The 26251-nt window shown below is 37.7% G+C and overlaps 1 protein-coding gene across 9 annotated transcripts in view; it reads right to left on the bottom strand.

Annotated features, from left to right (window-relative positions):
• SEPTIN8 (septin 8) overlaps positions 1-26251 on the bottom strand; it is a 110895-nt gene that overhangs the window by 27904 nt on the left and 56740 nt on the right. For all 9 annotated transcript variants that reach the window (XM_072400860.1, XM_072400864.1, XM_072400865.1 and 6 more), the window contains 3 exons: positions 13170-13356; positions 3921-4082; positions 1633-1729 (listed from right to left, as the gene is read on the bottom strand). In XM_072400860.1, coding sequence (XP_072256961.1) covers positions 1633-1729; positions 3921-4082; positions 13170-13356 — 446 coding nt within the window. The remainder of the gene's footprint in view (positions 1-1632; positions 1730-3920; positions 4083-13169; positions 13357-26251) is intronic.

Here is a 26251-nt window from a genome sequence, read left to right on the forward strand (position 1 = left end):
CTACAATTTAAAAAAAAAATTTCATGAAAACCTGTAACACTTTTGGTACAGAAATCTAGACCTCAGTGTAACGCCCAGGTGGTTAAGCCAGCTATACACTATGCAATATTTCTTAATAAATAAACAAAAACAGTTGTGTCTAGGAAAATATTGAAGCCACCAAGTCAGCATGATAGCCAGGCAAATAGTAAAAAAAAGGTCTTCAGCAGAAGCCTGCATATTTTTTTCAATACAGGCATTTACCAGGGGGTGCTGAGAAGTTCCTGGCTTTGCCCCCTTCCAGATGAAATGAATAATTAGTGTGGGGTCATATGACAGCCTAATATCTTTTTTATGTAATTGTGCAAATATCAGGTCTTTGATTCCTAAAACCATTTTCTTAGTGAGAAGCTGTGATGCCAAAGGCAAGTTTCACGTTGTTGGAGTTACGGGCTGTCATGAAATTTTTGTTTCTCCAGGGAAAGTCAGCAAAGGACAAAGGACATTCACACTGAGATGGATATCCTGGATATCTCGTTTCAAGACTGGGCATTTCACCAATGAAGATGAACCCAGCAGTGGGCCCCCCCCAACCTCAACTGACCCAGCAAGCTGCTATGCAGTCCATGAGCGGATTATTGAGGACCGGCGAATATCGGCAAAAATAATAGCCCAGATACTTGACATCTCACGGGAGCGTGTTTGGTTTGTTATCATCACTATCCTAGACATGCGCAAACTTTCAGCGGAAACTTTCAGCGGAAACTTTCATCAGAAGAAGGAACGAGTTGAAGCATTCAAAGATGTTTTGGCCCATTTTGAAGCTGCACAGGACTTTTTGGCTAGGTTAGTGACTGAGGATGAAATCTATGATCCTAAAACCAAGGAACAGTCAAAGGAAAGGCGCCACAGCAGGTCCCCATGGCCAAAGAAGTTCCGAACCCAGAAATCGGCCAAAAAAGTCATGGCGTCTGTTTTCTGGGACAAAGACGGTATTCTGTTGGTGGATCACCTACCTCAGGGCTCTAGTATCACTGGACAGTATTATGCTAACCTCCTGGACCTGCTGAAGGAGGCATTTAAGATGAAACGCTGTGAAAAGTTGACCAAAGGGATTGCACGACAATGCACGTGGACACAGGTCCAACGTTGTGGCTGCAGAATTGAACACCCTGGGTTTCCAATTGGTCCACCCCCCCCCCACACACACACTCACTTTACCTGGCCCCTTTGGACTATTACCTGTTCCCTCATTTGAAGAAACACCTGAAGGGGCAACATTTTGAGGACATTTCTGACGTCAAAGATGCTGCTGAGAGCTGGTTTGTGGCCCAAACAAAGGACTTTTATTTGAACGGCTGCAGAAAAGCTGCAACTACGCTGTACCAAGTGCATCAGTCTCAGGGGGGAATGTGTTATTTCATAACTCTGGCTCTCTTCTTTCTGAGCAAAGCCAGGAACTTCTCAGCATCCCCTCATACACTGGCTGAACGTGGCCAATCAAGTAGGAGCAGTCCTGATCCCTCCTGTGTACTTACAAGATGGAAAACTATAAACCAAAGCTATCCAAAGTTTGTTTAATATGCAAATGCTGATTTTAAACAAAACAAGTAAACAATTTTTCTACATAAACATATTTACATTTACACATACCTTGAACAACCCCCCATGGATATTGTCTGGCTCTCACCAGCTTATTCCCAACTTTTACTTCTTCTGTGCTTCCAACAACAGCAAATGGGAGATGGGCCTAAAAACAAATATAGTATCATAGGAATATATTTTTTGCAATATAATAAAGAATCAAATACAACTCTGCCTAGTGCAATCATCATCAGGACCAGCTGCCAGTTCCACTGTGTGTCTCAGGAGTGCTGACAAAATCCCTGTATAAATGAAGCCTCCAAACACTTCTGAAAATAGATGGGTACTCCAGCCTAGTCAAGTTATTACTATACCACACAGATCTGCCAGAGAAAGTCAGGTGTGCAATTTATGATCCTCTAATATGTAAATGAAACAGTACATAACAAAATAAGTCACTGAAATCTAAGTCACTGTGACATTTCTGTCACAAAAGAACGACAAAAGAAAAAAAAATATTTAAAAAATATTTTGCATTGACCAGTAATGCAATAGTGTTATGAGTTGCTAACCATGACATGACATGACTGCACAAAACTGAAACACATACTATTTATTTGAGGGGGATCATGATATCATATCTAAAATCAGCCTGCAGAGTCAAGGTTTGCCACTGGAGACCAGTGGATCCATACAAGAGACATGATAGTAACAATCAAGTGTGTGTTCACAAAACATTTTAACCAATTAGATAATCTGATGGACGCAAAAAAAAAAAATATTTTTCTAGGTTTCTAGATGTGCTTTTCCACACTCATTTAAAACCCAACACTACTTTTACATTCACTATTACTACAAAAAATGCTAAGCATTGGCTATGTCCCCCATTTAATTTCCTGTTCTTTAATCTTCACAATTACAGTTACATGGTTACATAGTTGGTTAGGTTGCAAAAAGACATAAGTCCATCAAGTTCAACCACTGGGAAAATAAACATATCCCAGATAAAAACACTATAAGACATGGTTGGTCCAGAGGAAGGCAAAAAAAAACCCTGGTACAATTTGCTTTAACAGGGGGGAAAAAAATCCTTCCTGATTCCATGAGGCAATCGGATGTTCACTGGATCAACAGTCACTGTTATTTTTACTTTAGTCCTAATACCCAGTTATATTCTGCGCTTCTAGCAAAACATCCAGCTTTTTCCTAAAGCAATCTATAGTAGTTGCTGAAACTACTTCCTGGGGGAACCGATTCCACATTTTTACAGACCTTACAGTGAAGAATCCCTTCCTTTTCCCGGATCCTAAACTTATTATCCTCCAGATGCAAAGAGTGCCCTCTTGTTCTTGTAATGATCTCAAAGTGAAAAATGGGGAAGAGAGTTCTCTATATGGACCGTTTTTATATTATACAGGGTGATCATATACCCCCTTAAACGTCTCCTCAAGGGAGAATTGATTAAGTTCAGCTAATCTCTCCTCATAGCTGAGCTCTTCCATTCCTTTTTTTAATTTAGTTGCCCTTCTCTGCACTCTCTCCAATTCGACAATGTCCTTTTTGTGAACTGGTGCCCAAAACTGGACTGCATATTCCAGATGTGGTCTGACCAATGCTTTGTACAGGGGCAGGATTATGTCTCCATCTCTGCAGTCTGTTCCTCTTTTTATACAAGAAAGTACTTTACTAGCTTTAGATATTGCAGCTTGGCATTGCATGCTGTTATTAAGTCTATGATCTACCAGAACCCCCAGATCCTTTTCCATTTCTGACCTCCCCAAATGTATTGCCCCCAGACAGTTCTATGAACCATGCAAGTTGTTAGCTCCCAAGAGCATAATTTTACATTTATCACATTACATTTATTATATTACATTATTTATTCAATGTAATTTGCTACTTGGCTGCCCAATCAAACAGTACATCCAGGTCTGCTTGTAGATTATAGAGATCCTGTATGGACCTAATTCCATTACATAGTTTGATTTTCTATTTCTTTCTTAGCACTGGGGGCCTATAGCAGACTCCAATCATTATTTGTGTGTTATTCAAGCCCACCCATAATGCCTCAACCTCATCACTTGTTCCCTCCGCAATTTCTTCTTTCACATTCACTTTTAGATCACTTCTCACATACAGACAGACACCAGCCCCAAATTATAGAACAATTATAATTCAGGTGAAATATAAGTGAGTCAGTGTGAAGATGTTTATGTGGAGGCATAGATGCCCTTGTAATACCCATACTAAAGCATACTTTTCTTTTTCTATGGACTATGTAAAGACAGATAGCTAATAAAATCTTTATTATTTTCAATTAGGCGCCAGTCCAACTCTTTTTTTTTTTTTTTACTTACATTCATTACAGAGTTAATCTCAGCCACAGCTTCATCATCAGTAGGGAACTGGTAGATCTGGACGCCATTGCTGACCAGCTCACTCATAATCTTAATTTTGAACTTGTGCAGTTCACTCTTGGATATTGTGTCAGCTTTAGCAATTATGGGAATGATATTCACCTAGAGAACAAAAAGGGGGAAGAATATTTACATGCCATTTCAAAAAACAAATGTCCATTTGGACAGAATAATGCAATTGCACATTCACAAACTTAATATTAAAACCGATTCATATTACAGGGTTCATCATCTTGCAAATTAAGTATAACTTCATAATTTAACCCCCACTATCCAAAACCATCCATATTGAACAGGTAGAATAAATATTCTGAGAATAACATATGCCAGTGTATACAGCAGGTTAGTCATAGCTCAGGACCTGTCCACTATATATCCAGGAAGTTCTAAAATCAATCCTGCCATATACATATGGTTAAGCTAGAGAAGGGTACTGGACTGTGTTTTTATTTATGTAATAGACAAAGGATAAGTAGGGAGACTGCATACTCTGATACCTATAGCCTGTGCATTGCCACACATTGACAGCCCTTTGCAACCACTAGCATCACAGACACATGGAAATTACTAGAAAACTATACCTAATCTTCCAGATACTTGACTACTACTATGATATCTTACACTAAAGGAGGGAAGTACAGTTAGGTCAAGTTAAGGGTTTGGCAGGAGGGGTATCAAGCCAAGCCTGTCTTTTAGGATTCACACTTAGCATTGTGTGTTCAGCAGGTTAAGAATTAAATGACAGGGACAAGATATTCACTTGTCCAGGACAGTGACAGCTCACAGCCAAGAAATACCAGTGCTGATAACTAAAGTTTTCGCAGACCTTCAGCTACATTCGGTCTTTCCAAGTGAAGTCCCAAAGGCTGCCTTTTTGTGTGTTTATATAAAGGTCTCCATGTGCTAAGCTTAAAGGGGTTCCAACACAGAACCCCTTTAACAATAATAACATTATATATGCATCTATAACATTATATGCATTAAAGATATATGCATCTATAACATTATATGCATTAAAGATGTAATAGACCAGCAAGATCTTCACAGTACTGAATATTGTAGATAAGTACAGAGTAGGAGGGTTTATTCATATGAAGAGTAAAGTGAGAAGGAGCAAGACAAATGAGAACAGATCCCATGGCTTTGTAAATGGTACAGTGTTCTCCTCCCTGCATTATAAATGGTCATTAGTTTTTAAAGACAGACTGTTTATTAGCATATTGGGCAAGATCAAAAAAGGAAGTGTGTGACTCTGAATCCTCTCTAACAAACATCTATTATGCTTTCAACATAATTAGCAAGGGGGAACAAAGACTAGGACAGATGCACTTAAGAAGCAAGGATTAAAATAAAGGAGCCACACTGCTGATCAATTTAACATTTTTAAGAAGGAACAAAAGAAGAAAAAAAATATTAATATAAAATGAATTATGTTTTTAATATTATTTTTTTATTTATTAAATAACTCCTTCCCAAAGTGTTGAGTCAGGTTTTTGTTGTCTGTGTCCTTGATGGACAGATTTTTACATTTTCTGTCCTAAGACTACTGTTTAGGAGACAAAGTGAAAGAAAATGTCCCCAATGAAAATACAAACAGCAGCAATACATGACAGAGGTTCTAATTCTTCCCCACGGCACAAAAGTATTTTGGTAAATGCATCCTCATTGAACAGAGTTTCTCTCGACACAAAATCATTCTTAACCTCCCTGGCGGTAATCCTGACTGTGGCTATTGGTTATTTTTCAGGTGGAATTGCCAGGGAGTTTAAAAAGCTTGTATGGTAAGCAATGCCCATGGCGTCCTCCAGCGATGCCCGGCATCTTCTTCCCCTAGAGATGTCTGCGTGCAAGCCTGAGGCGGGACCAGGTGGGAAGTTTAAAATACTAAGTATTTTTATTAAATGTACCGCTTTTACATTTTAAAATACTTATTCATACTGCAGGGAAGGTTAAGTTAATTATTCATATAGAAGCAAATAGCTACATTTTCTCGTTCTGCAGTTAATATGTAATCTCTATACATAACTGACTTTTGCCTCATAGTTCCATGACATTACAAAAATGTAGTTTTATGTTGCAACAACATATACAATTACATATAATTCACCTTGTTTAACACACATGTACACTTCAGAAGTGTTTCAGGCACTTGCTTTTGAGTTTGTGGCTCTCCGCTGTCTCCCGTTGCAGAAACCAGCAGTAGTCACCCATCATGTTGGGGTTGCACCTGCCTTGATATCTTGTTTCCATGACAGAAATGTCCTGGTGGAACCTCTCCCCTTGTTCATTGCTCACATGACCCAAATTTTGTGGGAAGAAATCCAGATGGGAATGCAAGAAATGAATTTTAAGTGACATTTCGCAGCCAAGTTGATGGTATGCTGTTAGCATGTTCATGAGTTCAGCATGGTTTTCAGCTCGCTGGTTGCCCAGAAAGTTTTGTGCAACTAGCACAAATGAATCCCAAGCAGTAAGTTCAAGTGGGTTGAGTTTGTCTCTGAATGTGACATCACCCATCAAATTTCGGATTTGGGGACCAACAAAAATGCCTGCTTTCAGTTTAGCATCTGTTATAACTTTTCCAAATTTGTCCTTCAGATACTAAAAACCCATACCATCACGATCCATTGCAACAACGTTTTTCATTAATCCAAGTTTAATATAAAGTGGAGGAAAGTAAACTTTCTGTGGATCAATAAGTGATTTATGCTTCACGTTGTACTGGCCAGCAGTGTGTTCAGGTCTGGGTGGCCATTCATTCACCTTGTAATGGTTGCTGCCATCACTATTGTTCCACAGGCACAGAAAGCACATATATTTTGTGTATCCTAATTTCAGGCCAAAAGAGTGCAACCACCTTCAGGTCACCACAAACGTTCCACTTGTGTTCTAAATATTTAATCAATTTCAAAATTACCTCCATGGATTCGTATGTCTCTTTTAATTCCTCGGCATGAGCAAGAGGAACAGAAGGTTTTTCCTTACCTTTATGCAGCAATACAGCTTTCAAACTTGCTTTGCTGGTGTCCTTGAACAATGTCCACTGCTCTGGTATGTATTCACAACCTAACTTCATCATCAGATGTCCCACGTCGGTACAGAAGCAAATGACGTTTTCCAGCTTGTAATAACCTGCAAACTTTGTTTGATGATCACAAAAGTGTGAAGTTGTCGTTCCTTTTTGTAGCAAATACAGGTCAGACAGGTCCCTTAAGATCTAAGATCATTTAAATCTGTTTGGCTTAGACTGGCTTCAGAGCAGATTCACAATCAGGATAGACGATTTTTGACTTAGTCTTCTTCGAAAACCCAGCAATTTTACTCATACAGAAGTAGCAGTCCGAGTGATGGTCTTTTGGCTCACACCAAACCATAGGCACAGCAAAAGGCATTTTATTCCTTTTCCCATTCAACCATTGTGTTAGGCCAACGTAACACACCTGACAGCAGATAGGAGGTGCCCAGCTTTTATCCTGATCTCCAATTTCACATCCAAAGTAATACTTGTAAGCAAATCCTACCCTCTTGGTTAGGTCCTTGCGTTGATCACACCGGGTATATTTGCCACAAATGTAGCAAAAATTGTCCGGTTAAATCACACAGCTGTGCCTACTCATCTTTAGTTCAAAACTGACTCACTATGGCCTAGCTGTACTATCCAATGAGTTGGTTTCACACTAGAGAAAAGTCCTTGAGAGAACTGACTTGCCCAGACATGCCCAGCCGCTGCTTGAACATGCATGCCACCAGGGGACATGATTCAGCTGAGGCAGCAGCAGGCATAGTGGTAGCTGCAACTGTTAAAATGTTCTCATGTATAAATACATACATACTCAATTACCGACCATTTGAACAGCTATAACACACTTATAACTTAACATATGTGATAGGCAAATTCTGAGTTCAGATTTGGGGCCTGATTTATTTACTCAACACGCGGTCGGCAAGCTCTGTTACCGCTCTAGTTCGCTTCTAGCTCTATTACCGCGAACGAGTTCTAGTGCACTCGCCTGCCAGTTTCCTGCAAAGATCTCGAATACGCCAATTAAGGCGATTAATTTTCAGCTGCGCAATTTAGGAGATGTTAAACTCAATGCTTAGGTGATAGCAATTGATTAGCGCACACCTGCGCCCTGTTCTGTGCGCATCTCCAGTCTATTTTCCAGGTCAGTTTGAATCTTTAATGCTTGATGTTTTTTTGTGTAAGTGCTACTTTTTTATGTTACATTCTACTCATTCATAAACTTGCTTCATTTATAGTTACATTTGTTGCACTTGTTGTTTTGATACTTTTTCTTTTGGTTGCAACACTGCAAACTAATTTCTATCAAGCCGGATATATACTAAGTAGCATTTTCTAATATGTCATCACACTATAGTATGACTGTAAAAAAATATGTGAACAAACATTTGTGACCTGATTAAAATCCTATTCTAGTTTGGCTTTGGCTTTAGAGAAATCAAATATTTTAGTAAAGGAATATAGGCAAACATGTTATAATACATGTATTAAGGAACATTTAGTGATTTCACTTGTGTGTGTATGTCAAAATACATCTAAATGTATAGAAATACATATGCATTTTCATCAGTACTATTTTAACTGGACTGGTTTGTTGGGGGGTTAATTAAATAATATTACTTGGATGGTATGCATTGATGTGATTTTTTGTAATCCTAATTATTGTTAGTTTCATCTGTTGCTGCAATACTTTTGTACCTGGTTTGTAATGCCAGTTTCTGTTGTTTTTTTATTTATTTTTTATTTTTTATCAAAGTGTTGTAATTTTTTCCACAAGTATTGAGAACAACTGTCTGCATGGTTTCCACTCCAAACTGCTTTTTGACCCCCCTCGTTGCCTTTGTCCCATTGTCACATGTATTTAAATGTATTATCTACATAGCTGAGTTGCATACTCATTCTAACACACCTTATAGTAATGGAAGGAGGTTGCCAAACACAACATCAAACCACATTGATTGCCAAGCTCACATGCAGGGTCAGGCACTCTTGGAAATGAACAAATGTTGGGTTGTTGCTTAACCTAATGCTTATTAAATACTGGAGTGTATGCATTATTTAGGTGTTTACACAAAACAAATAGTTTTAGTATATCAAACTTCCAGGGCCAAATCCACTTTGAGCCAAAGATTTTCTTGCTTTTCCATCCCTTCAGGGTGTTTCTGCAGGTTTTAATGGCATTTTAGACCTTTGCCCACTATATATTTTGACTTACTCACCTCAGCTTGGTAGTGGAAGCACAAAGGGTGGATTCCTCCTTTACTCAGAAGCAATATAATCCATGAATGTTGCTTGTAGCCAAGCCCATGACATCAGAAATCATAGGAACAAATAAGCAATCTTTTCAATTTCAAACATGTGAAGCAATATGGTCCAAAAAGCCCTTGTTGCCTATTTCTTCCTATAATTTCTCTTTTTATGTACACACATTTAAATGCATACGTACATGTTTTGCTTCATGTGCACTCTTGTCTATACATACATGCACATGACGCAAAACAAGCAATATACACCAAAAAAAAACAAAAAAAAAAAAAAAACATACCTAAATGAGGACTGTGCAATTTTAAAGTGCGGCACATTTTTCAACTGATAAAACACAGTCCACGTGCACACAGCAGGTCTGCCTTGGCGCACAACTATGTGCTACATACTCCTGAAGTTTGGCGCACAACTATGCGCATCAATCAACTGAGTTAACAAGACAATTGTGTTGTTAGCCTGCTTTTAGCCTTTCAAACAATTCAGAGAAAGGAACAGCTTAAAAGCAATCACAATTGACTTTTTAAACTGTATACCACATTACATAACAAAACAACAAACCCCCAAAAAACAAACAACAACATTTTACAAACAACTTTATTCAAAAGAAACATTTGCTAAAAGGTCACATTAAAATTAAAAAAAAAAAAAAACACACACCACTAAATTTACATGACAAAAAAATTAAAAAGAACAAACAAAACACATGTAAACCCGCACTTCCATATAAAGCCAAAATAGTTAAAAAATGGCCCAACAAATATTGCATTTAAAAATATCTACTAAACCAATATGCAATTTTGACATATCAAGGGTGGAAAACTGGATTAGAAAATGTTTATGCAGGACAAACTATTCAAAGTGGTAAAAAAGGCAGAATTTTGCAATCAAACAATATGGCAACAAACACAATACCATAGCATTAACATTGACTTCAAAATTGCTAAATGGACATTAAAACATTCAAAGTTTAAAAAAAAGCAGCTATTGTGCTAAAGGGTAAGCAAAGTACCAAATGCAGAAACATTAATTAACAGATTATTAAGGATAACACACAAAACAACAGCCCCTCCAAGAAAAAAAAAGACAAAGGGAAAAAGCAAGTTAGACAACACCCTTTTATATGCTCAAACGTAAGCGCACAGGTGTTTAATAGCATATCGGGGTCACAAATGTAAAAAGTTATGAAAATTGAACTTTGGGGTTGCTGTTTTAAAGGAAAGTGCAACTAGGAGTCCTAAATTGAAAATGCAAATTGGGGACCCCGGGGCCACTAACAGCAAGGAGCATTGGGGTGGGCCCCTAAATATATACCTACCTGTCACAAATCTATACCTATAAAACTGTCTGCTTCTCTTCTTTGAGCACCAGTTTCTCTGAAAATATGCAAGTGTCGGGCACATTCTCCCCTTACAATCTCATTACTACAGCATCATTAGAACATAAAACACTCTGCCCATCAAAATGGGCTTCCCTGCCCTGTTACACATTCCTGTACTCTTAACTAACATTCTTAACTTCAACTGGGGAATTGGGAGGTGTAAGAAACCAAAAATATAGGTACAAGTGGGGAATTCATCACTATGGCATCATTAGAACATTAACTCTGCCCACTAAATTTTATTGAGGTTGAGGCACTGGAAGGTTACGGTCATGTGTAACAAGGAAGTGCATTTTGATGGACAGTTTTTTTTTTAATGTTGTAATGATGCCAAGGTGATGATGTGTCCCACTTCCACCTATATTTTTGTTTTTTCTCTTAATTCTAGAGAAATTGGGGTTTGAGGTAGAGATGCAGACAGATATGTGTAACAAAGCAGGCAGTAAACTTTGCTAGGTGGAGATTTATGTTCTCATAATGCCATACGAAATTCAATTTTAGAAGGGTTTAGCCACAAGTGTCCCCCACTTGCACCTAGTTTCAGTTGCCTATGCCTCCACGTGTACCTTAAAAATTTCAAGTTAATACAAGCAATGGTTTAGGAGATATGAAGGTTTGAACACAGCGAGTTGTTAGGCTGCAGAATATGACATGCAGCTTTTACACACACAGCTATCACACTGCGCTGCCGATGACATTACATACCGTGGATAAACTTCACAGACAGTGTTTTTTAATAGAATATGGACAGTGATGAGGGGGGATCACTGGCTGTCTTGTCCCCATCTGATATCACATGCATGATGCTATTAAAGCATCAGGTAAAGACCAAAGGGGAAATCCGCAGCCTCCTGGGATATTTGTGTCACATATCCCAAGAGGTTCTGGGCTGCTCCTTCTGTGCAAGCATCTTCAGAGGCTTTCTTCTAATGTAAAAAAAAGTGTTCAATCTCATGCATGCGCAGTGCAAGGCAGCACTGGACATACAAGTGAGCATCAGAGAAAAGGTGGAAGCTTAGCCAGCGTGGGCCCACTGGGCTAATTTTGTAAAAGAATCAAGTGAAAAAAAAATGTTTTCACAAAAGTTCACTTTAACTAAATATAGACACAGGAGCACATCTGAAGTTGGGCTGAATTAACACCGGCAGTAAGGTTACATTTGTCCATTCTTCATGCCAGGAACCACTGCTGCTTAAAAAACTTCTAGCTCTGAAAAAGCCCAGCACTTACCGCCTGTTACCAATCCTAGGTGCCTAGCAGTTGCCAGAAGTCACTCAGAAGGGGTAAATGTTTTTTGCTGCTAATATGAACTAAGCCTAACTTGTTACACCACATTCATTATACTATTTCACTACTACAAAGGAATACACAATTTCTGGGGAGAACACTGCTCCCCACATATATATCTATAGAAGCATACAAGAACGTGTGTGTGCTTGTGACTTTTGTGGGAAAATCTAGTCCGATGGCAAAGCCGAGGTTTAGCCTGCGGAAAGTCACAAATATATACCCCCAGTTAGCTACTCCGATCAGGCATCGTAAGCCTTTAGACAGGCACCTCCTATGTATAAGAGCTGAACTCGGTTAACTCTTGCCTAACTGGAAAATAATAAGTCATTTTAAAATATGTCGATTTTTTGGCTCATATAGTTTTAAACATTTGAACACCACAAACATTTTTTTAGGGCTGAGTGAAAGATGTGTGCCATTAGAAAGAATGATTTGTTTAGGGGGAACAGTGACCTTTAATGCAAGTTTGTCAGTGTCAAACTGCCGGGGATGCGCATCTCCAGCGGCGAGATCATTTCGGTTATTAACTTCCACGCGAATATGCAGGGAATTTGGTTGATAAATCAATCAAAGGGCTCTTGGAATCAGCACATGTATATCACATGTGTTATTCCCAGTAGCAAAATCATTGTTGTACAGTGTAATCAAATGAGCTTACTTAGGCTTTTAGTTGGACAGGCAGTATTAGAGCATAGCAACATGTTAAATGTCCTATACTCCTAACCTGACCATTACATGTATTTACTTCACTATAGTGCTGCTCTGTTCCAACTATCATAAGGAAAGAAAGTTTGGAGTGGGGTCCATGTACCTCTAGCTGGAGCTTAAAGAGGACTGATTATCTTGCGATATTGATTTGACAAAGGACAAACACCAAGGACAAGCAAGGTCTACTATTACCTATAGTACACAGAAGTAGTTATTTTCCAATATGGTATTAAACAGTAAAAAGATAGATAACAGAATCAATCACAGTACATTTCAGCACAAGCTTTTGAGCTATGTAAACATCAGTTTATTACAACATATGGATAACTTGTAGAATGTTAGATTCACCCGCAAGGAAACACACATTTACAGAATTTTTGTCTGGTTTGACCTAAACATTGGATTTACTGGTAGAATGGACAAATAAGAACTGACATAAAATTTGTTCTATTTGTAACTGGCAAAAGATAAAAATTAACAACCTAACAGTCTGCTATACAAAAAAGAAAGCAGCACTTGTCAATACCTTACTATCCAGCTTCTTCATTGTGACAAGATCCAGAGATTTCAGTGAGTGACCAGTTGGGGTGATGAAGTAAAGACAGACATGTATCCTAGAGTCATGGAAGTTGAAAAGAGATCGGCGGATCTTCAGTTCTTCTTGAAGATAATTTTCAAACTGGGTATCAATGTAGTCAACAACTGACTTGTAACTGCACAGACACAACATAGAGCTACTGTTAGTGCAACATGACATAGCAATTAATTTTTACCACATATCATTAAGTTTCAGTGGAAGCAAATTTGTGAAAACAAGGGGCTCCAAAATTTTGGGTAATATGCAGCTGACACTTCAGTTCTGTGTAATGTGAAGAGGAAAATGGATTGACTTGCTCTCTCAATATAAATTATCACTTACTATTGGTTTTGATTTCAATACAATAGTTATCCAGGAAAAAAATTGTCCTGCCCAATTATTGTTTATAAGTAGAATGGTTTTAATCTTTTCAAAGTTTTCATCTAACTGCTTATACCGCACAGTTTAACTAACTTTAGAAATTGTGGGGGAAAAAATTGTGACCCCCTAATGATCAAGTATTATTACCATTATGTATTCATATAGTGCCAATGTATTACAAATAGTGATTATGTACTATCTGTCCCTCGGTGAGTAGAGTTTAAAATGTAATGTTACCAATATAGTCCAAGCTTAGTTTTGATGCAAGGCAATCAGCCTAATAGTAGGTTTTGTGGAAGTGGGAGAAAACCCAAAGTGCCTTGGGGAAACCTATGCAAAAATACAAACTCCATGCAGATTGTGTCCTGACTGAGGTTCAAACCTGGAACCCTAGAGATAACCACTTACCCACTATGCCACCTGATATTATTGATTTAAGGAATCTTATCTTCACTCCTGCCATATTAAAAATAAATCCAGTCTTGCTTACCAAACAAAAACATATTAAAAATTAAAAATGCCATGCCTCAAAATTGCACATCCCTTAAACAGTGAAAAACTAGCGCACACTTTGAAAAGCCTTTGCAGGCCATCAGTTTAATGTGAACAATGAATGACTGCCTAGAAAATATTGCTACAGCATGCAAAGTGATACCCAGTGAGTGGTGAATTACACCTAGGTGAAACAATCTTTCTAAACAAAGACAGATGAATGAACAGATGGATAAAGAGTAATATCACATTTGCTTTCTTAACTCCACATTCACAGCATTATTACTGGAAAATGCTAAGGGGATTACCACCCCTTAATTTAGTTTACAGTAAAAATGTAACCACATTGATTAGAAGTTTACAGTTTAGTTCCAGGATTAATGACTTGACAGAGAAATAAAAGTCCATGCATAATACACAAATAATGATTGGAGTCTGCTCTTTGCCCCCCAGTGGTAGGGAGGAAATAGATTAAAATCAACTACTAGCCCAGATAGAAAAATCAGCAAAAACTGGAAATGTTTACATCATAGGAGATTTCAAATACCCTGACATTGACTGGAATAATGACACTACAGGAACATCAAAAGGGAGGAAATTAGAAGCCACAACTAGAAATTATACTCTGCTGGACCTACTTCTTTCTAACAATGCAGAGCTTATAACAAAGGTGCATGTAAAAGAGAATCTGGGTAGCAATATGATTTTATTTATTGTAAGCTGTAAAAAAAACAAGAAGCAAAAACAGGAAAGATAAAAACATTTAATTTTAAGAGAGCAAATTTTTCATTATTAAGGGCTCTTTGTGACTTGGACTGGGAGCAAAATTGTCCTCAAAGAACACAGAACAGAAATGGGAACGTTTCAATTCTGTTCTACACAAGCACACTAAAAATTATATTTCAATGGGTAATAAATTTACCGAGCTAAAATTAAAACATATGTGGCTCACAGGTGATATTAAAAAGAACAAGAAAAGGGCATTCCAAAAATATAAAAATTAAAGATCACCTTCATCGTTTGAAAACTATAAAGAATATAACAAAAGATGTTAAAGGAGATAAAATGTGCAAAACTTCAAAATGAAAGACAGATTGCAAGGGAAAGTAAGGCAAACACCATTTTTTTTTTAAATATATCAATAGCAAAAAAAATTAGATCTGTACATGTGGGCCTCTCCCTAGCGGTAATCCCGAGTGTGGCTCGAAGTGAATTTTCCATACCAAAAGCGATAACCCGGAGCCACACTCGGGGTGACATTGCCAGGGAGTTTAAAAAAACTTACCTGGTAAGCGGTACCTGCAGCGTGCTCCAGCGGCGCCCACGGTGTTCTCCAGCAATTCTCGGCATCTTCTTCCCCTTGCGATGCTGGCCAGTCATCTGTGTAACCTGGCAATGCCTGGCCGCCATCTGCGTCCCTGACATGTGAACGTTGGGGACGAGAGGCCAAGGGAAGTATATGCCGGCAATGCATCCGCTCGTGAGTGTGTGGCTGGAGGGCATGACCCGGCGGGAAATTTAAAATACTACGTATTTTTCAATGTGCTACTTTTACATTTAAAAATACTTAGTATTCATACCACCATGGAGGTTAAAGGATGGTTGGTAACTGGGGATAAAGAAAAGGCAGATTTACTAAACACTTTTTTAGCTCTGTATACACAAATAATAGCAATGTTACAGCCTTAAATGAGTCTCAATGACTCAAAATTGATATGATTGAGAAACAGTTGGGTAAAATTAGGGTTGAAAAAGTACCAGGACCTGATGATTTACATCCACGTGTCCTCAAAGAGCTGAGCTCAGTTATTTCAAAGGTATTATTTCTAATTTTTAGAGACACTTTAATCATATCAAGTCAAATCATTACCAGGTAACTACAGACCGGTTAGTTTAATGTCCTTAGTTGGAAAACTCCTAGAGAGATTGATAAAGAACCACATAGAGGTGTTTCTGCCAGAAAATAATATAAAAAGTGATAGTCAGCATGGCTTCAAGAAAGACCGAAGTTGTCAAACACATTTACTCGTTTTTTATGAGGAAGTAAATAGGTAGACAGTAGAATAGAATTTAATATAGAGTACTTGGACATCGCTAAAGCATTTGACACAGTACCCCAGACTGTGTTTAAGCAAGTTATGGTCAATAGGTTTAGAAAAGTCTATCTGTAAGTGGATAGAGAACTGGCTTAAAGACCGCATCCAGGGAGTAGTGAATAATGATTCATACTCTGAATGGTCTAAGGTGATTAGTGGTGTACCCCAGGGTTCAGTGTTGGGAGCTTTACTGTTTAACATCTTTATAAATTATATAGAGTTTGGGATTAAAAGTACCATTTCTGTGTCCAAACTATGTAATGGAATTAAGTCCATGGGCACCCAAGTGACAAATTACATTTAATATAGATGAATGTAAAGTTATGCACTTGAGGACTAACAACATGCATGCTTCATACTGTCCATGGTGTGAGATCGCCCGTAGCAAAGGGGGGTGTTTCAAACAGGAAACAGGGCCAGCAGGTTAAAAGTGCATCAAGGGTTTTATTGAATAATACTATTTCCACACAAAAACAGGCAAAGAAAACAAACAAACAAACAAACAGCAAAAATACCTTTAACTTACCTTTAGTTCCCTTTACTAACAATCCAGCCCAACCTAGTGCTGTGCAGGACTCTAAGGCCCTAACTATACAGCTTTTCCAACAAAGTCTGTGTCTTTGTTCACAGTTCACAGTTCACAGTTCACAGTTCACAGTTCACAGTTCACCTTGGACCTCTTTCCAGCTCACCAGCCAAGACAGAGCCACAGGAAAGAGCAGGCTGGGGGTTTATATCCCCAGCCTAATTTCCAGGATGGGTTTCAGCTGAGACAATTACTTGAATATCCCCAGGCCTCTTTAGCTCCCCTATCTGGCCAAGAAGCTTATTGTCATTCAGCCTGGTACTTCAGCACCCCCTTCAGGTCAAAAGGAAAACTGTCCGATTACAAAGAAAAATACTCGGCATATACCCTGTATCTGGGACAAATGTGCATATCATCCTGGATGAAACCCTGGGTCTTCGTTGGCCAGCTTGTTACAAGGGGAATACATTTGGGGAGTCAGGAATGAAAAAAGATCTGGGGGTTCCGGTAGATCATGGACTTAATAACAGCATGCAATGCAAAGCTGCAATATCAAAGGCTAGCAAAGTACTTTCTTGTATTAAAAGAGGAATAGACTACAGAGATGGAGACATAATCCTGCCCCTGTACAAAACATCGGTCAGACAACATCTAGAATATGCAGTCCAGTTTTGGGCACCAGTACAAAAAAAGAACGTTGTAGAATTAGAGAGAGTGCAGAGAGGGGCAACTAAACTAATAAAAGGAATGGAGGAGTTCAGCTATGAGGTGAGATTAGCTGAACTGAATCTATTCTCCCTTGAGAAGAGACGTTTAAGGGAGAATGTGATCACCCTGTATAAACATATAAATGGTCCATATTGAGAACTTCCCAATTATTCACTTTGAGATCATTACAAAGAACAAGAGGGCACTCTTTGCATCTAGTGGAACAGAAGTTTAAGCTCCGGATAAGGAAGGAATTCTTCAGTGTAAGATCTGAAAAAAATGTGGAATAGGCTCCCTCAAGAAGTAGTTTAGCAACTACTATAGATTGCTTTTGGAAAAATCTTGATGCTTTTCTAGAAGCACATAATATACCTGGGTATTAAAGCTTTAAAGTAAATCTAGGGAACATCCGAGTGCATCATGGAATCAGGAAGGAATTTTTTTCCTGTTGAAGTAACAGGGTTTTTTTTTCCTTCCTCCGGGCCAACTTTGTCTATAGGATTTTATATTTGGGATGTGTTTATCTCTCTAGTGGTAAACTTGATGGACTTATGTCTAATTTCAACCTGACTTACTATGAAACTATACCTTGTATATGTATCAATACAGAAAAGGAACAGCCACAGACATGTCATTCCACAGCCAACACTTCCTGGAACGATTGGAAGAGACAGCTGGGTGTGATTTATCTATCTCATACACACAGCTGATTGCTGTGCTGCAGACAGCTCAAATATTTCTGGTAGGTTCCTCAGAGTGCACAGAAATGTAATCGCACAGAAATGTAATCACTACAGCAATTCATTACGGGGTAAGACCAAAACATAAAATATGTCCATGCCACCTGACTTGTTAAACAGAATCATTAATGCAGCAATGGTAAAAGCAGCAATGGTTTAAAGAGCCTGTTCACCAATGGTAGAAGTCTAGCAAATAAGAAGAGGGAGTTGGAAGCCTTAATGAGTGAGGAGAATTATGACTTAGTTGGTATTGCTGAATCCTGGCTTTGTTCTTCGCATGACTGGGCTGTGAATATTCCTGGAAATACTCTCTTTCGTAAAGACACAGTCAAACAAAAGGGTGGTGGTGTCTATCTGTATGTGAGAAGTGATCTAAAAGTGAATGTGAAAGAAGAAATTGCGGATGGAACAAGCAATGAGGTTGAGGCTTTATGGGTGTAGTTGAATGTGGGGTTGAATATTACACAATTAATGATTGGAGTCCGCTATGGCCCCCAGTGCTAAGGAAGAAATGGAAAATCAACTACTAGCACAAATAGAAAAAGCAGCAAAAAATGGAAGTGTTTTAATCATGGGAGATTTCAACTACTCTGACATTGACTGGTGTAATGGCACTACAGGAACAGCAAAAGGGAGGAAATTTGTGAATTTAATACAGAATAATTTTATGGTACAGTTTATAGAAGCCCCAACTAGAAATTATATTCTGCTGGACATAGTTCTTTCTAACAATGCAGAGCTTATAACAAATGTGCAAATAAAAGAGAATCTGGGTAGCAGTGACCATAATACGATTTCATTTAATTTAAGCTGTAAACAGGAAGCAAAAACAAGAAAGAAAAAAACATAAGAGGAGCACATTTTCCATCATTAAGGGCGGCTCTCTGTGACTTGGACTGGGAGACAATTTTGTCCTCAAAGAACACAAAACAGAAATGGGAATGTTTCTAGTCTGTTCTACAAAAGCACACTGAAAAATACATTCCAATGGGTAATAAGTTTAAGAGGCTAAAATTAAAACCTATGTGGCTTACAGCTGATGTTAAAAAAGCCATAAACAACAGGAAAAGGGCATTCCAAAAATTCAAAAATGAAGGATCACCTTCATCATTTGAAACCTATAAAGAATATACCAAAAGATGTAAAAAGGAGATGAAATGTGCAAAAATTCAAAATGAAAGACAGATTGCAAAGAAAAGTAAGGCAAACCCGAAAAAAAAATTCAAATATATTAATAGCAAAAAGATCAGATCTGAGCATGTAGGCCCCTTAAAGGATGTCGCTGGGTTGGTAACTGGGTATAAAGACAAGGCAGATTTACCTAACACTTTTTTTAGCTCTGTGTACACGAAGGAAAATGGCAAAGCTCAAGTCCAAATTCATAAAAATGTCACTGCCTTAAATGAGTCACAATGGCTCAGAATTGATATGATTGAGAAACAGCTGGGAAAAATTAAGGTTGACAAAGCACCAGGACCTGATGAATTACATCCACGTGTCCTCAAAGAGCTGAGCTCAGTTTTTTCAAAGCCATTATTTCTAATTTTTAGAGGCTCTTTAGTCACTGGCAAGGTACTGATGGATTGGTGTAAGGCCAATGTGGTTCCTATCTTTAAAAAGGGAGCAAAGTCATTACCAGGTAACTACAGACTCGTTAGATTAATGTTCATAGTTGGAAAGAGAGTTTGATAAAGAGGAGTTTCTGCTAGAAAATAATAATATAAGTGATAGTCAGCATGGCTTCAAGAAAGACAGAAGTTGTCAAACAAAAATTTACTCTCTTTTTATGAGGAAGTAGGTAAACAGGTAGACAGTGGAATAGCAGTTAATATAGTGTACTTGGACTTTGCTAAAGCATTTGACACAGTACCCCACAGATGGTTAATATGCAAGTTAGGGTCAATAGGTTTAGAAAAGTAAATCGCTTCCAGAGAGTTGTAATTAATGATTCATACTCAGAATGGTCTAAGGTTATTAGTGGTGTACCCCAGGGTTCAGTGTTGGGACCTTTACTGTTTAACATCTTTATAAATGATAAAGAGTTTAGGATTAAAAGTACCATTTCTGTGTTTGCAGATGACACCAAACTATGTATTGGAATTAAGTCCACACAGGATGTCTATAATCTACAAAGCAGACCTGGATGTACAGTTTGATTGGGCAGCCAACTGACATTTAATATAGATAAATTTAAAGTTATGCACTTGGGAGCTAACAACATGCATTCTTCATACTGTCTAGGGGTAAAACATTTGGGGAGTCAGAAATGGAAAACGATCTGGAGGTTCTGGTAGATCATAGACCTAATAACAGCATGCAATGGCAAGCTGCAATATTTAAAGCTATTCAAGTACTTTCTTGTATTAAAAGAGGAATAGGCTGCAGAGATGGAGAAAAATACTCTGTAGGCAAATACAAAAAAAATGGTATTTTGTTAATTTATTCTTAATATAGTATCTGTTTATGCCCCTGTACAAAGCATTGGTCAGACCACATCTGAAATATGCAGTCCAGTTTCGGGCACCAGTCCACAAAAAGGACATTGTTGAATAGGAAAGAGTGCAGAGAAGGGCAACTAAATTAATAAAAGGAATAGAGAAACTAAGCTATGAGGAGGGATTAGCTGAACTGAATCTATTCTCCCTTGGGAAGAGACGTTTAAGGGGGGATATCATCACCCTGTATAAATATATAAAGGGTCCATATGGAGAACTCTCTTCCCCATTATTCACTTTGAGATCATTACAAAGAACAAGAGGGCACTTTTTGCATCTGGAGGAAAAGAAGTTTAAGCTCCGGATAAGGAAAGGATTCTTCACTGTAAGGTCTGTGAAAATGTGAAATCAGCTCCCTCAGGAAGTAGTTTCATCAACTACTATAGATTGCTTTAAGAAAAAGCTGGATGCTTTTCTAGAAGCCCAGAATATAACTGGGTATTAAGGCTTTAACCTCCTGGGCGTTTCACTGATGTCTGTATTTCTGTACCAAAAGCGGTACACTGTTTTTCATGAAATTTTTTTTTTTGTAGAGCTGTATCTTACAGAAATATGTCCGAACAAGGGTCTAGTAGATATCATGAATATAAAAAGTTTGAAACACACAATCCTGTAAAAAAAAAAAATTGTATTGAGCTCAATACAAAGTTATTTGAATTTCCCGCCCCGCCTCCCGCACCGACGTCACCGGGAAACCCCGGACATCGTCACTGCACTCGCCGGGAGAAGAAGGAAGAGAGAAGACGTGTCCGGAGGAGCTGCGGGGACCGGGTAAGTATATTCCTACAGTTGTATTCCGATAGCAATATAACGTTTGTTTAACCACCTGAGAAAAGTTCGGGTTTAACACTTTTTGCAAGTGTTTTTACCCCGACCAAGGTCTGGTTTAACGGCCGGGTGGTTAAAGTGAAATTAACAGTGACTGTTGATCCAGGGAACATTTGATTGCCTCATGGAATCAGGAAGGAATGTTTTTCCCCTGTTGAAGCAAATTGTACCAGGGTTTTTTTTTGCCTTCCTCTGAACCAACTATGTCTTAAATGGTTTTATATCTGGGATATGTTTATTTCCCTAGTGGTTGAACTTGATGGACTTATATATTTTTTCAACCTAACCTACTATGTAACAATGTTACATGAATATACTGACAGTTCTGATAAAGCAAAGAGATTTTCTATACAGTCAACTATTAACTGTAGTACAACACTAAACAAACTGTGTACAGGAGTCAAATGTTCATTTCAACACATTACTGAATTCCAAGATGCATGTACTATGCTCGTAATTAGGGGCCAAACGCATACAAAAAAAAGGTTTACAGAGTATGTCTGCAGTCATATAGATGTGGCTAGTTAACAGGTGTATGCAGAAAAAATATCTTTGAAGTCTTTCAGAGGTGAAAGCTGTCCTGGCTAGATATGTAGTTTTTGCCTATTCTCTTATTTGCATTGTCTGGAATCAATATATGACAAAAGGATTGTTTCTGAAAGGTGCCATCTACCTCCAATAAAAATTATTCTCGATGAAATGTTCCTAATGTAACTTTTCTAGTACCTTCCGCAGTGTTAGTTTGAATGCTGGACTGCTGTATGTAAATGTTTAAAAAATTATTAAAAGTCTTTAAAATAAAGAAACCTAAACGTACATACATACATAACACAATGTAGCGTAATAACATGAAAAATGTGTACAAGAACATAGATGAGAGAAGCAATTCCATCTATCCTCAACTAGTAGGTTTGTTTTGCCAACCCCAGATTAAATCTTCAGGATAAAGAAAAATAACAGAAAAAGCAGGTTTTTTTGTGGCAAAATAACTTATATTAGGTGAATTTTAAATACATCATACAAAGCACAGATATTTTTGTGGTACACAAAAGGCATTTATGGGAGTAAGATCGGTCATTCCCAAGAATGGGAAATTAAGCTAGACAGAGTATTCCTAATGTCGATAGATTGTGAGTAAGTCAAGGTCTTGCACGCGTTTCGTCTGTTGGCTTCCTCAGGGGATTTATTGAGAGCTCGGATTGCAAACTTTACATGAAAATATTACATATATATTTTAGGTGCAATATCGTATAGGTATTTTTAGTGAAAAATATACAGTAATAACACATTTGACTGATGAAAAGCTAGTAATCGATTTTCACAATGTGTATCAGAGAGGTATGTAAACAAATACCCCATAAGATAAAAGTATATAAATATACACTGTTGTCAAAAGGTGTTGATATAGCAAATAATGATTGCATAAGTACAAGCTTAATAAATATTACCAAAATCTGATTGTGGTGTTCATATTTGTTACAGAAACGTGTGAAAGCACAAATATACCCCTGAAATGAAGTGATTTTATTAAAAAAAATGTTCCTTACATTTTTATGCAATCTTGTTCAACCCACTGAATTAAAGCTGAAAGTCTGCAGTTCAACTGCATCTGAGTTGTTTAATTTAATTAAATTAATTGTGGTAATGTACGGAACCAAATTTAGAAAAAAAAGTTGTCCCTGTCCAAATATTTATGGACCTAACTGTATATACACACACACACCAGCATAAATTTGACCCAACAGCCATTGAGTACATTCCCCCAAGAGGAGGTGATGTGGACAAAAAATTATTATGTTGAATGTAAGTGGATAGTTAACCACAAAACATCCAGGCTTAAATGACATGGTAAGTTTCAAACCTTTTTTATCTTAAGTCTGACCAGTAACTAACTTCCATAACATTACATTTAGGTTTTACCCTCTTCCCTGCTACCTAGCAATAACAACCAATTTCTTTGCTCCTGCATCAAGGTCATCTTGGATTTCATGTAAACTATGCAGTCTTCTCAAATTAACTATATAACAGACCTCTTATTTCTCACTTCAATTATTTTTTAATGTATTTTATCTTATGAATGTTGTGGGAATTTATATACCTGTCTAGTACACTAATAAAATATATTAACTCATTCTTTGTTATATTTCCTATTGCTCAGAGATTACCTTGATTGATGTTGTAATAGTTAATCCTCCACTTTCATTATGAAACAATTACAATGTTAACTACTACATGGAGCTCAATACCAAATTGATATGAAGTTTACACATAATATATATCATATATGCATTCATATGTTCTTTATACACACACCTTCTTCATACATACAGGCTATTTATTTTTCTTTAACAAATATGACCACAATTCGATTTTGGTATTATTTGAGCATTTACTTATGCAATCATTATTTGCTATATCAACACCAAAAGGTGACAAGTGTATATTTATATACTTTATCTTATGAGGTATTTGTTTACATACCTCTCTGATACACATTGTGAAAATTGATTACTAGCTTTTCATCGGTCAAATGTGGTATTACTATGTATTTTTCACTAAAAATACCTGTACAATATTAAACCTTAAAGAGGAAGCAAGCTAAAAACTGCCTAAAACAAAAACAATCCACTGACCTTTAATCCCGCAGGGCAGTCCGATCCATCCAGAGGTCTCCATCGGGTCCCACGTCGTCCCCGGCATCTGTACCCGAGCGCCGCAATCTTCGCCTCTTCTTCCGACCCAGACGCGGGATTGGGTGACGTAAGATTGGGAAAAAAACTTTATAAAAAACAAAAAGAGCGTTGCATTTAAAAAAAAAATAAAACAGAATTTTTACTTACCATAAAAGCGTTGTCTACCCTTTTATGTAAAGTGAAATTTCGGCGTTTAGGTACAGCTTGTAAACAGCGCTCTCCTTAAATCCCCCGAGGAAGCTGACAGGCGAAACCCATTGGGTTACAGGACGTTACCTTACTCGAAATCTATCGACATTAGGAATACTGTGTCTAGGCTAATAGGTCACATTTCCCATTATCAGAAGGACCAATCTTGCTTTGTATATATGTATACCACAAAAATACCTGTGCTTTAAATAATAAATTTAAAATTCACCTAAAATAAACTACTTTGCCACAAAAAAAAACGCTTTTTTTTTTATACAAGAGTAGAGATAAAAAGTAGAAACATGATAAGACTCCATATGGACAACCCAATTGATTCTACAGAGAATTTGGAATATGAACTGATTCATGGTGCCAGCTTGACTAGAGGACTTACTGTTTGTATTATTATTTTTTTGTTTATTTATTGCTTGTGGTATTGTTAAGAACAGAGGGGGCTTGTTCAGTGTTCTCCCCAGCCCCTATAAGCTGGCACATTTCATTAACCACCTGGCTATTTTTGGGTGGTTACTAAACAGTTGGGTCACGTTACTGGGGCTGCCACCCGCCAAAAATTTCTCCCACCCAGCTTAAACAATTTTCAGTGTGGAGCACTGTTATTGTTTGTCAAGAATTCGCCAATGATTGATAGCACAAAATCACAGAAATGCCAGGTATATATACTGCGTTATTGAATATAGCATGTTAGTTTTTATGTAGCTACCCAACACAATAGTGGGAAATTGAGTGACACAACACAATTACACCTGTTATAAGAGAAATACAGTCAATAATTCAGTACATTGGGAATCACAGACCCAAAACAATTATACAGGTCAGGGTTCCCACGTTGCTAACCGCAATACTTGTTTAAAATCAGTACAAGTACCCACAGGATCCACAGACTCCATAGTTGTCTCAGGTTTCCTTTAAAACGATAACTGATACAAGATACAAATAACCTACAGGACCAAAACCAACATTTGCAGTTTTGTTTTCATAGGCACCCATCTGATTTAAATGGAAAGTGCCAATAAAGACAGGATTTCCTAAGTGAGTGGTTGCATTTCAGAAAGAAAACCACTTTATGTATGGCAGACTAGGTACAATTCATCACCTTGCTTAAGGAAATGATAGATTTCCTTTTGTGTCATGACATTAATTTGAGGTTAAAACTATTGCAGAGTCTAAGTGAATGGTCTTGGTGAGTATTTTAAGTCTGCCACAATCTAGATGGACCAAAATCTGGAAGTCAGAAAAAAGTGAAATATTTTTCTCAAACTGATAAATGTGGTTTCCTAATTAGAGATTGCAAGCTGTTACGGTTATGCCGGTGTGACTATTCCAGACATCTGTGTTTTTGGAGGAGTCATTCTGGGAATGTGTAGAACAGTCGAATAAACCAGACTATTAAAAAGTTCACTGTTGCATGTTCCCATGAATGTGAATAGTTTCAGGCAGTTGCGTTGTCTTCCTTTCCAATGTCTAATATTCCACTGCTGGTAGGAATTAGACTGGCTGCAGTGGGCTAAAAATACTGCCCAAGACAATTTGTCTGATGACACTGAAGACATGTGACTGGCCAGGCAGTGAAGAGAAGCAGCGTCAGGAAACCAGTACCAAAAAGAAGAAGAATTCTTCTGGAATGTGACACAAGTATCCCAGGAGGCTGTGGGTTCCCCACTGTGGTGGTAAAAACAGAAGGGGAGTGGTCACATTTTTCCTTAATATGTAAAATGATTAGCTACCCTTTTACATTGTTAAAAATGTGAAAGGTCCCACTGTAAACAGCGACCCAAGGGGGTTTTAATATTAAAGGAAATATATGCTATATGCAAAACACAGATATGCAAAAGCAAAAAAGGAATTCATATATTGTACTGGGG

The sequence above is a fragment of the Pyxicephalus adspersus genome, chromosome 2, assembly GCF_032062135.1.
Source record: "Pyxicephalus adspersus chromosome 2, UCB_Pads_2.0, whole genome shotgun sequence".
Taxonomy (NCBI): domain Eukaryota; kingdom Metazoa; phylum Chordata; class Amphibia; order Anura; family Pyxicephalidae; genus Pyxicephalus; species Pyxicephalus adspersus.